At 41.8% G+C, this 12995-nt stretch overlaps 1 protein-coding gene across 36 annotated transcripts in view; it reads right to left on the bottom strand.

Moving 5' to 3' along the window:
* NRXN3 (neurexin 3) overlaps positions 1-12995 on the bottom strand; it is an 898188-nt gene that overhangs the window by 817683 nt on the left and 67510 nt on the right. For all 36 annotated transcript variants that reach the window (XR_011903710.1, XR_011903709.1, XR_011903708.1 and 33 more), the window contains exon 3: positions 3937-3954. Coding sequence is in view for 32 of the 36 variants with exons in the window: in XM_072337914.1 (XP_072194015.1) it covers positions 3937-3954 (18 nt within the window). In the remaining 4 variants the exon portion in view is untranslated. The remainder of the gene's footprint in view (positions 1-3936; positions 3955-12995) is intronic.

Here is a 12995-nt window from a genome sequence, read left to right on the forward strand (position 1 = left end):
CAAAAGCGCATAATGGAAGGAAAAGAGGCTGTCAGGCAGCAGCAGCCAGCCAGCTCTCCCCAGAGGCAGGCTTGTCCACATACGATGCTTTCCTGGGTGCCAGTCCCTGTGGCCCATTCAAACAGTAACAGGGCCAGAGGCGGTATGTGTCTGAGGGAGGGTATCATGCTCCTGGTCCAGCACACACATGCAAGTCCCTTATGGAGTTGGTAAAGCTAGAAATCATGCAAACCATGCCTTTTTCAAAAAATAAAATAACACATTCAATAAAGGAGAGCACCCTGATGAGCAATGGGTTCTGTTCTTTACACTTTCTATCCTAGTTTCCTAGAACAAGTACTTGCTTAAGAAACAAGCTTCTTTCCTCTCTGAACTTCCTACCTCATCTCCCTCAGCCATTCCCTTGTTTAGTTCAGAAGGAGAGTTTCTCCCCTGGGGTATTTAGGATAAAATAAGCATCTTGAGGTTTTATAAAACTCAGACAGTAAGGAAACACCCCTAAGAGAATCCAGATACCAAAACCTGTGCATTCCCAGTAAGGCCAAAATATGGGACTCGGGATAAGGAGCAAAAGCCTTGTATGGAGTGACATGAAGAGATGGCTAAAGAAGAAAAATCAGTCTGAGATCTAGTTCAAATCTCCTGCCTACTAGACAGGTCAGCTCTACCAAGAGGATGACCTGATTTGCTGGCTGCTGGCATGCACAACACCCATTTCATATAACCGAGCAAGCAGCAGCACAGGCTGGGGAGCGGTCGTTTTTGTTTGATTCATCTATGAGGTGCTCAGCAGCCAAGGGGCCTGCGAGGAGCCAGCTGGGAGCACAGTTCTGTTATTGTAGCTAGAGGCCCACTTCCAATCCAATTACACATAGCAGCTGTTCTAGCTCCAGTTTTCCATCCCCTTTGCTTCCCTTGCTATATAATTCCAGAATAGGTTTTGTCATTATCAGGAGTAGTAAATCAGCATGAGTGACAACAAGTTTGAGTGATCAAAAGAGAAACGGCATGAAATAGGAGCCAGAGAGAAAGTCATTTATCCTGAGATCCATGGGCAAAAGTAGAGATCAAATCACATGGGGAGGGTTAGGAAGATATTGGTGTTTGAAAGCATGAAAGTATACATGCAAGTGTTTTCAAAGATGACTGCATGCAAAAGAAACATATGCAGAAGCAAAAGCTAGGGGTGAATGCATTTTCTGGACAGCAGATAAGATGTCTATCAGTGCAAATCAGAGCACCTGACCAAATAGGTGCGCAAGTTGGAAAGGAAGTACTATTGAGCACAGAATGGGATTCCTCAGCTTAGAAATGAAATGCCTGACAATATAAAACATTCCCAAATAATATAGAACAGGTGAACAGGGCATTTTTATCCCCCTATTTGTCAGTAAACAAGGGGTTGAAAATTTCAGTGACTCCTACTAGCAGCTGTAACAAAAGGAACAACTTTCCACAGCTGCCTAATTAAAGAACAGGCCACTGTAGAGAAAAAATATATAAGCAGATAAAGGAAAGCAAAAACTGGAAGTGTCCAAAGAAAAAGGGTCATTCAATTACTGTAAATACACCATGATTCAGATGCAACATTGTCAGGTCAGAAAGTCCTCAGGGCAGTGACCAACAGAAACTATAAATGTATACCAGAAAAAGAGCAATGCTAGCTTTGTTTCTTAAGTTTTTTCCAGAGCATTTACTTTCAGACCAAGAGGCTTCTGGACCTGGAATTCTTGTTCAGAGCACAGTCATCACTACTACTACTTTCTTGCAAATGGATGTGCATAGAGCCACAGCCAATTCACAGCCATCTTCTCCTACTGGGGGATTAGCTCTGACCAATCTATTTGACAAGAATATTCATTCAGTTAGTCAGTGGTCTCTTTACAGCCGTTTCGCTGCCTGTGGGTAAACAGCTACCAACAGATCATAAAATCCTTAATTTATCTTGCAAACTGTGAACAGTTAAGCAACCATTTCAGCAGGACTCTGGGGCTCCATCCTCACAACTTGGGTACCTGGATGGCAGGGCACAGCTAAAAGCTCCATACAGCTGAGTAGAGGGAAGGTCCACAGCCAAACCTATGGGGCAGCCCAGGCATGCTGCAGTGCCTGTGTCCTCCCCAGAGGGAACTGAGCAGGTGGATTTGATATCCAGGAGCAAGCAGCTACAGAGCCCTATAATTAGAGGTGGGAAACTGTCAGAACGAGAATGCACACAGATGACTGTGACAGTACATGGAAAAGAGCATCCAAGTGTGACTACAAAGCCATGTGAGAAAGTACACAAGCAGTGAGAATGAGAACATATGCGTATGAGTGATTAGGAGAATTAAAAAAAAACCATACATCCAAGAATACAAATGACAAGAATAAGGGGGCACTGGGGCAGAAGAAGCCATCTGCAGAACAGAAAGATGCACTAATCCATGGGGCCCACAGCATGGTCCTCACTTTGTTGTGCTGCCTTTCTCTGCCTGCACTCCCATCAGTGATGCGATTCTCCTCTGCACACCTTGGAGATGGCACTGCTGTTTTGCGAGACAACACTTGCTCATGGCATTTATTGGTAGAGCATAGCAAGGCCATGCCTTCCCAGTTTAAGCACCCTCCACTGCCACAGACACCAACAGCTTCAGACTAAGTGCATTAAACCTGTGACACTGAGCCTTTGGTGCTTGTTCTGCCAGATCCACAGATCCCAAGAAGTGACAAGAGTCCCTGGACACCTCGGACTGGAGGAGGGAAGGTGCATGTTCATTCTTGTAGGTCATGGTGTACAGAGCCTGTTTTTTCTTCTTCCTAAGGCATGCCAAGCAACACTTGCCATTTGGCCACTTTCATTCCTATCACTGTCACTTGAGATGCACACAAACTGCAAGGCATCTTCGTAGAACAAGGTGACCAATGACAGCCGTCCCAATGGTTAAAAATACACCGAAATTACCGCCCTCACTGCACCTTTCTGAAAAGTTTCACAAAACTTAATTGCCCACTGGTAGAAAAGAGCAAACTGAAAGGAGAAATTGTTCCAGGCTCAAGTTGGGTTTAACAAATATTATGCACAAAGCAAAGAAAAAGCTTCAACTCTTTCATCACTCCACCACAGCCCTAACAATATGATTGCTTGGCTCTCATTTCGGTTTCACATAATGATAAACCAGGTGGTGCTGCCTGAGCATGAGGAAAAAAAAAAAAAAAAAGAGAATCAGTGACCAGCTGAGTAAGGTACTCCAGTTCAGTTAACTCCTGTAGCTAGAGCTTGGGGGAATTGGACCCTTGCAACAGTGAGAAAGCAATATGGAGAGGAAGGCTTGGAGTTCTCTGCAGTGAAATGCTTTCTGTGGGAAGAATTCCCCAAACAAATGATGCAATTCTTTCAAATTAATTATTTGCACACTGTGGGGAATAAAAGCCTTAAGACCTAAGTAAAATCATACATTTACATATGGCCAGAAACATCCTCATTTTTTAAGAAACCTAATATAAGTAAGAACAATAAAACCCTTTACAAGCAGAAATGAACATCTGGTGGTTTTCAGTGGGACTAGCAAATGGAGTAAACTATGCTAGGAACAGGAAAATGACTGAGCTTGATTGGTATGCCTGCACATATATGTCTAAGAGAAAAACCATACATGATGCAGTGTTAATGTCATCTTATTAGCAATACAACCAAATATTTTTATGGCATTTTCAATCAGAAAACATCCCTTTAACTGACCAACACAGCTTAATCTCAGAAGAGGAATGTTTTATGGCAGCAAAGTCACTAAGTCCTGCTTTCATTACAGACCTTACTATCCAGACCCTGTGATGTCCAGTATGGAGATTTGTGCTGAACACTCCCAGGAGGCCAGATGAGGTTTCCATCCCTTGTAACTGCCCACCACCACTTCTCAAAGAACAGCCCTTCAGCTTACTGAAGGTAACACTTACCTGGAATGTGATTGACATCTGTCAAGGTATTTTCATGGCAAGCAGAAGGGAGAAAAGGAGAAGAGAGAGAAGAGAGAAAAGCCATTAGAGATTCACACAGCAACTCAGCATCCTTGCATGGAAATCAATTTCATGCAAAACCAGAAGTAATTAGGTTTGTTAGAAGGCCACCCATCTGCAGCCATGCACCCAGCCATGCAAGGGAGAAGGCTTCGACTCCCTCTCCACTGTGCATGTAAAAGTGAATCCACCATCATATCTGTCCGGAGAGAGTTCCTGGAATCAGATAGATCCAAGCCACATCAGTTCCTGTAAGAACATAGGTTAAAATATTCTGGTTTTCACACACAAAAGGAAGAAACAAAACCTACCTGCCTGCAGTAGGTTTCCAGTGCACATAAATTCAAGCAAGTTTTCAGAACAAAAGGAAAATAACCTGCTCCCCTTTTATGAGGGGCCACGTGAATTTATGACCAGGAGCAAGACACTCAGTCCCAAAGTCCAGAAGAGAACCCATTCCTTTTCATTCCTTCTGCCCATCATTCTCAAAAAATCCCATCCTTCATTGCAGACAGCAGTAGTGGTGGGGGAGGAGCATCATTGGGTGGGCACATCCCATGTGTTGTGTTTTCACAGGATGTGGAATTCAGACCAAACGGCATTCAATACTTTCTCATTCATTACACGGGACCTCTGTTTGGACTCAATCACATAAATCCCAGAACAAAATAGTCTTTCAAAATACACACGAGCAAGACTATGTAAGTAAGGATAACGATCACAGAAAAGGCACATCTTTGAATGTAGAACCTGTTTTTTTGCAGAGCCCATCAACCCCAGGGAATGTGCTTTTAAAAAAGAAAAAGCCTCTTACATCTTTTCTAGCATCCTATGTTATGTCTTGCTCTGAATAGCCACACTTACAACGCCAAAAGGAAGAATCTCTGAAATATCAGATCAACACCTTCCTTCTAAGGCAGTCCTCCAAAGAAAAACATAAACTTGCTTGCAGAAACAGTAGGGCCAAGTCCCTATGTAGCATTCTTCCCCGGAGGCCTGAACCTTGCCCTGTTGCATGCACTGTTGCAGGCACCATCCTTCAAGAAAGGCTTCAAAGCAGTAAATTAACCTGTTTCCTACTGATCCCCAAACACTTCTGCCACAAGTCCAGGAGCGTGACATGCCAGGTGCTTTGGCCACACACCAAGGTCTAAGAATGTCTCCTTCCTAGAATATCTCCTCCAACTTCTGTCAGTATTCTTCTGTCCAAACCAGCAATGTTCCCATGAAACTACTTCCACTTGTCCCAAGACGCTTGCATTTTGGGGGTGAGTAAGCAATTCCTGTGCACGTTGCTTTTTGTTTATTACTTTGTAATGATTTCAGATTCATTTGAGGAAAAGTTTCTGAGGCACACCATACATATATCAAACCATCCTTCACTAAGGAAGTAATAACCCAAATAAAACAATGCACAAACAGAGCAAGGACTGTTGCACCACCTCATTTAATTCCCATAGTTCGTACTAGATATATATGCCAAACCTGATGGGTGGTTTTTGTTGCCTCTCCTTTTTAACAAATAACACTGTCTAGGGTCTGGTGTCATGGCATGTGAACCCAGACAGAAACCTAGTACTGAATATTTTCCTGAAATAATTATTTTTAGATAAGAAAAGAAAACAAGCATCAGGCAGCAGCACATGCACTAAGGATGGAAGGCCAAATAAGGTGGGAGCAAAAAGGAGTAGACCTTTCACCACCACTACAGAATGCAAACATGATGTGAAAGAAACAAATCCACTGGACGACTTGAGCTGAGGTGTTTGTGGGGAAAAATGAGAGTTGCAATCAGGGAAGCTGATCACATATTTCTGATGTAAAAGTGGGAACAGTGTAAGATACCACAATTGTTACTGATAACCCAGCAGCTGCTGTAACGTCTGCTCCAAACAAGTACAAGGCTCCAGACCCACATGCGCTCTCAGACAGCACCACCACTGCCAGGCTGCCTCAGGGCCCAGGGAACAAGCAGGCAGCGCCAGCAGAGCCTGTGCTCCAGGAAGAAACCCAAGTCTGCTTGGGGGATAAAGAGGATCACCAGAGAGAAAGGGCAAAAAAAGAAAGCAAACCAAGGGTGAGGAAGGGATAAGCACATTAAGCAAATAAGAGAAGAGTCAGTGGGCTGTAACTGATATACTGCTTTAACTAATACTTATTTAACTGTGTGTGAATTAAACAGGTCATGAAGTTGTTAAAAAGGGGAACAATTAAGTGTTAAGAGCTACATAAGCATCTTCAAAACATAGTTTTTCAATGCCAATTAACCGGGCATCCAGCAAGGATTTTTCCATTTACCTATATGCTTAATGCAGATTTTTCTAAGAGCAGGCACTTCTGAACCCAATTGGTTTTATACTTAGCATTCTTTTTCCTCTTTTGGGGAAGTCTCCACACAAAACAATCTATAACCACACTAATTGCATCAGAAAAGCCACTCTTTGCATTTCTGTGACAGTTTTGCAGTATTTACCTACTTGGCAGCCAAAGTCATTTGAGCTACTTCTTTTCTACACTAAATACAAAGGGAGTTTCTTGTATTGCAGACACCCCCCCATGTGGTATCTGCTAGCAAATGCTGCTTTTCAAAAGCTGAGATTATTTTTTACTCTTAAAAACATATGAGAAAGCACTGCTTTCTTTGGTAAGACAAAAAAGGCACATTGCCAGTAAGCCCCCACAAAAGACCTCACAATAAATATTATAATAGCATGCAATTGGAATTGCCATGACAGTCCTCCCAGGGAACCCCATAATATCTGTAGTGCACGGTTCTGATCAGCACTGGAGCACAATTAAAAATGTGGTTGCATATATCTACAAAAGAAACCCTTAAGAGTAACCTCTGCTGACGTGCCCGTACAGGGCTGGTATCTCACCAGTTAGAAGTCCTTGAGAATAAGAGACAGCAAATATTCAGAAAGGAACTATAGCTGGGGAAACGATTTAATTCTCCTCAAGTCCCAGTCATCTGAGGTATTCTTTCAAATTCTCTTTGTGTTTTTCTGATTTGTTTTTAAAATGTCCATTTAAACACATCACTTCTCACCTTCCATCAGCACCATCATCCTCCCACATCAAGGGTAGCTTACCTAACACACAGACTGAGGAAATGCAGCATTCCCCCAATGAAACAAAAACTCATGGCCAACAACCAACCTGTGACCATGGGACATGCTGCCATACAGATGGAAGTTTTTCAACTTTCTTCACGTCAGAGCATTTCAACCACAGAACAGCCTGCCTCTTCAGAAAAGACAAGACAAAGTTTGCTTTATCCTATAAGGAAAAGTCAATTTTTTGTGCCTCTGTAAAGGCAGGGGAAAGAGGAGGATGGCAGCAATCAGAAGGAACAAAGCTAACAAATCAGATCACTACAGCACCTCTAACAGAAAAATCTGAGGTATTTTTTATTCTAACATTGTTAACAAGAAGTTTAGTAATAATGGAAAATGTCATGAGAGCATCCCTTTCTTTCTACCTGGAAAACAGAAGCAGTACAGATTTCTGGCACACATTGGCCCTATCAATACACATCACCATGACTTGAACAAACATGTCAAACTATTGGCAACCACTGCTGATGCAAAACTGTACACATTTCTTGTCTTGTTCTTCAGGAAACAGTGATTCAAAGCCAGCTGAGAACATTATTATCAGTCTACATTGTATGAAAAACTGCCAAAAAATAAAAAATAAAAATACACTGCTTTGGTAAAAAAAGGTCTCAGTAGTAAGACCAATCCAAAGAACCAAGAATTGTCTCTGTAGTGTCTGTGCTCACAAAGAGAATAGGCATTTTGTATGCTATTTACGGCTAACTAAGTTGAAGTTTTGCCTCCATTAAGTTTATAACAGAGTTAGCATTTACTGTGATAGTATCATGATTTCATTCAATTTATTCACTTAAAATCTTTTGTCTTACCACTGATTTCAATGCAATCATGACAGATGAGTCTAATTCTATTTATTCCACTGAACATCCAAGATACTGTGACAAATCCAAGACCACTTGAGCCTATGATGTCAGTCACTGAGCCGCGTGCTGGGATCATGAAGAACATCACAGTACTAGCAGGTGTAGGCCTTATTGTCTCACTTCAGAAGAATAGAACCCTGTAATTTCTGTTAATGGAGTGTTGAACACTTCTGATTTTATTCAGCAGAGACAAGTGGTGACACATGCACAAACAAGTTCATTACTATCAGTTACTTTTCTCTGTGTCCTTTGTCCTATGGGATCTCTTAGGCTAAGCCTCTTGAGGATAGTATTCACTGATGTTTCATAGAATTGCATACATTTATGGTACTGTCCAGAGAGCAAATACTTGGGATCCCAAAACACTTATTAGTCGTGAATATAGGAATCATTCATCCAGTACTGAAATGCTGCCAGCTCTGAAGTGAAAGACGCAGATGTTTAACAGCTTATACAAACGCCAACAGTTTAGTATGTCAGAGTTAGAACAATAGGAACTACTCAAAAAGGCAGAATGAAACCTTACTCTAACTTGACTGATTCTATTAAAAGTACAATGCTATTCTGAAGCACTTCAGATTTTAATGAGGTGAAGAGATTGAATTTAAAATCTTACCTGAATGAATAACATTAATTTGCTGCCTCCCATTCTCCACTCTCAGCCTGGTTCCACCACTATGTATTTCAGTGGCACTCTACAGGACCAAATGACACCTCTAAAGCACCCTAGGTGTAAACAGATTCTGTACCTAATAAGGAAAATGGATACTTTACTGCAAGGGGCCAAACTTTCTCCTCTGAGGCAATCAAGATACTCTGGCAGAGTGCAGCTACCTGAGAAGATACTTGCAAGCAACAATGGGCTTGCTACAATTGCCTGGCCACTTAGGCGCTTTCAAAACAAGGTGATGTAGAGGTATTAAGTGTAGCTGCCACTCAAAAAACAAAGCATAGTTACTTTGCTCCAGTAAGAGCGAAAAACAAAACTAAAACATAAAGTCAGAGAAATGCATTCATAATAATCACCCTAATTAACCCTCTATCATTGCTATTCTTAGATAAAGCTGCTCACTGATTTCACAGCTTTCAGTGAAAGTACCATTCTCTCCCACACATCCCAATAAATATGTTCATATACATTCTTTAGAGTCCTGACTACATCGCCAGGGAAAAACTCTATTGTTCTGTAGCCTTTTACTAACAAAATAAATTAACTGGAAATTAATTACTCAATGCTCTCCAAGCAATGTGCTTCTCTTCACTTAAACTGCCTAGATATGTTGTCTGATCACTCCAGGATGAAGTTCCTAGTGTCTCATCCTAGAGGCCTGAACACTAGAGGAAAAAGATGTATTTCTCCCTATTTTACACAGCACCTCCACATACCTCTGTTCAGCCAGCTGTGTTCACAGTCCTGTAAAGCATACAGGGATACATAACTAAAACTTCTGAAGGGCAGGAGCAAGTAGAGTAAAACACCATGCACACCAGATTCTCTATAGATCAAATAAAATGAAACTTCTAACTTTCATGTTAGAAAATGTGGTAGCAATAAGATAGTAACCTTGGAATGGTATGGCTACTGGGAGTTAGCCACCAGCATCAGAGACTTTTAAGGGAAAACCTGACTGGTATTTGTCATTAATTTTCCAGGTACACCTGATCTTGTCTTGAAAAGACTTGGCCACTGGGATCTTTTCCAGTTTCATTTCCTATAACATTATTACACTAATTCAAAATATACTCCCTGGGCAGCTCCATCAATACCAGCCACCAAGCACCACAACTAAGAGCATTAGTAATGGAACAGGGCAAATGCCACAGTAAGACCAGACTTCTGACAGCAGCCAGGCCCAAGGACTCAGGGAAGAGTCAAAGAAACTGAGAAAATTCACAGAAACCTTATTTGCAGCTTCCAGCAATGAGAGACTTGCAGAGATTGCATCAAGATCAAAATATTTAATAGTTTTTGACAGACTCCACTCTCTTTGAATTTGCCTGTTCTCTTCTAGAACTGGAATTGATGTGGTGTGAAACTATTCCCTTTTGTTCACCTGCAGCTGAGTATATCACCTAGGACATCACCTACCTGTTGCTTTATAAAAAAATATGGGCAATCATTCTATATTCAGAACGATATCATCACAGCATGCCTGATTACTACCTTATGTCCTGCTTTAGTCAGTTCTTTCTTAATCGAAGAGTTTTGGCCTATCAGGACCTTCTGTGCATGGCTGCCATTCTGTGCCTATGGTGAAAGGCATCTACATCACCTACAGTTGGACCAGTTTTCAGTTTTACTCTGGGGTCAGTCAGTGATACAGGGCAGCACGTACATCCAGTAGATTTTAGCACAGACTTAAATCCATCAAAATCCTGTCCCACCCTGAGGGGCACACACTGATACTCAATCTAGCCAAAAGCCCAGTGAAAACCAGGTTATATTTCTTGTAAGAAACATGGGCTGACAAGTTTATGAATAAGAAATAAAGACCGTGTTCAAACAAATCAGCCTAAGAGCATTCTACTTCTCTCAAGGCCCTCATTCCTCACTAGGGCCTGGTGCAGATCCACCTCTACCTTCCCTTTCTGTTTACCAGTATTGCTCATACAGCCCTATAAAGCAGTACTGTGATCTAAAACCCACTTTAGAAGACCAAAAAAAGCTATACCTCTTGTGAAGGAGAAATAGAAACAAATCACGCCATAGAAAAATATGACTACTGTGACAGCATGTGCCCAAGAAGAGCACAGGCAGTACGCAAACTTCCACAGACTACAATTTGTCATCATTCAATGTTCTACGCAAACAGCAAAAGCCACCATATGGTTCATCATGTTACAAACTACAAGCACCAAAGCCTTTTCCACTCAAGGCCCTTTAGAAAAAAGTAGGAGACTAAATGACTTTCCTGCCTTTAACTATAATGTCTGGAATCACTATTTGTAAGCCATTCATGTATTATGAGATGTCACAAGATTACTTAAAAAGGGCTGTGTTCCTTTTTGTTTTTTTGTTTTCCTTAGGTCATCTCTAGTGATAAGAAGAGGAAAATGATCTCTCTTTCCCTCCCAATGAGTTCCATCTTAGATAACTTGAGAATATATGGCCTTCTAAAATTAGATATAACTTATACTTCTACCTGATCTATCACACTTATGAAACATTATCTAGGCATCTCTGTACCTCCTACCTTCATTCAGACTTCCCTTCAAGGCAGAAGGGCCTTAGGCTCCATAAAGCCTTTCAAAAATCACTTGCAAGACACAGGCATTCTTACCGACAGTTGCTTACTCATGTTCTAATTACAGCTGAAACCAGATTTTCATTATAAGCCTAATTTTCTCCCCAGTCTTGACTTTAACACATATTAAATCAACCAACGTGACACTTTTGTGGCTGCAGCACATCATAAAGTGGTATGTTCTCATAATCTGGAGGTGAGTCACGCAGCAAACCTTAGGAACCAGTTTTTCTCCTATGACCTTCCTATTTTAATTGATTGTGGTGGTGTAACACAAAAGAAAAATATAGCAATGACAGCAAAGTAGCAAGTAAGGATTTGCTTATATGCAACCGCTACAGGCAGAAAAGCAAAGGAAAGAAGCTGCTTACCTTTGGAAGGCCTCCAATAAGCATGGATCTCAAGCAAAATACTCTTGCCTCCACTGCCAGCTGTTAAATGAGGTCTGGGAAGGTGTGGATCCTGGCTACACCTCCACCAGTCACTCAGGTACATTGCTTGCACCTGAGCTCCCCAGGGCTGGCTCTGCCTTCCCACTGGGTGCTCAATCACTGTTTCAAGCACTAACAGCATTTCCAGGTGGGAAGAAAGGATGTGTACTGGATGGATCTCCCTACACTAAATATCCTCCTTACAAATAAAGCTTTCGCTTGATTCATCAGTGTAGCTACCCCTTCTCAGATCCAGCAGAGCAATAATATTAGGAGGTTATCAGGACATAAAGATGACAGAGAGCCTACTGATGATGATGAGAAACAGTGCACTTCCAGTGCTGAACAGCATAAGCAAACCTTTCTTGTTTTTAGCAGTTAGACTGAAGTATACCAACCCAAGAAGCTAAAACTGGCTTCACTGCAAGCACTCTGCTAGCTTTTCAAAGCATTCTAATTGGGCCTGCAGTGTTTCGCCACTATCTGTATCACTTGCAAGACTGACATGGAGACTGGAAACTGGGACATTATCCACTGTATGCCACAGAAAAAGGACACCTTCTGTCCTGCTGAGCAAGAACCTGCTCACATGCTGAGTATTTTCAGCTTTGTTTTGTTCTCAGACCATCAGCATGACAGGTATCAAGGGCATTTACTACCCCCAAATCCAGCGCAGTTTGTGCTATCTCCATCCCTCTCTTATCACCTGAAAAATGCTGGATAGGAATGAACTTGGGCACATTCCCTGTGACACAAGCAGATCTGATGACATTCAATAAGTCATAACACAAAAACAAAAAACAGTCATTAACACAGGGAGATTTGAAAAGGAAAAAAAAAAAAAATTAAAAAAAAAAAGCTATACGTAAGCACAGAAAGGGCTTGTTAAGCCTATGAAGTGGTCAAGGCTATAATCTATTTGCTGTACCCAGTCTTAGAATTAATAAAACAAATCCCTCGATAAGTCTGACAGAGTTATTAAAGGACTGATATTCCCCCTCAGAGCAATCTGAAGCAACAGAGCTGGAGTCACAGAAGGCTGTGCTTGGCTGAGTCAGACAAGGTTAGAGGACTAGAAAGAAGGAAAACCCACCCAACTCTTACTGTCAGCACTGCTTGCCCCTGTCCAGCCTACACTGGAAAGGGTCAGTGGCTATGAAACAAGAGCGAAAACTGCAAGGAAGAAAATTCCACATCCCCACTTCTGCTGCCAACCTAACCTTGCATGAGGCAGGAATAGAGATGCTGCTCCACTGGTGAGCGTGTGTGAGCTTTTCCCTGCTCACAGTGAGCTGAGATGCCAAGCCACAGTGGGTAGGACATCTTATACCACTGTCCTTGGCT

Source organism: Excalfactoria chinensis, chromosome 5 (genome assembly GCF_039878825.1).
Source record: "Excalfactoria chinensis isolate bCotChi1 chromosome 5, bCotChi1.hap2, whole genome shotgun sequence".
Classification (NCBI taxonomy): domain Eukaryota; kingdom Metazoa; phylum Chordata; class Aves; order Galliformes; family Phasianidae; genus Excalfactoria; species Excalfactoria chinensis.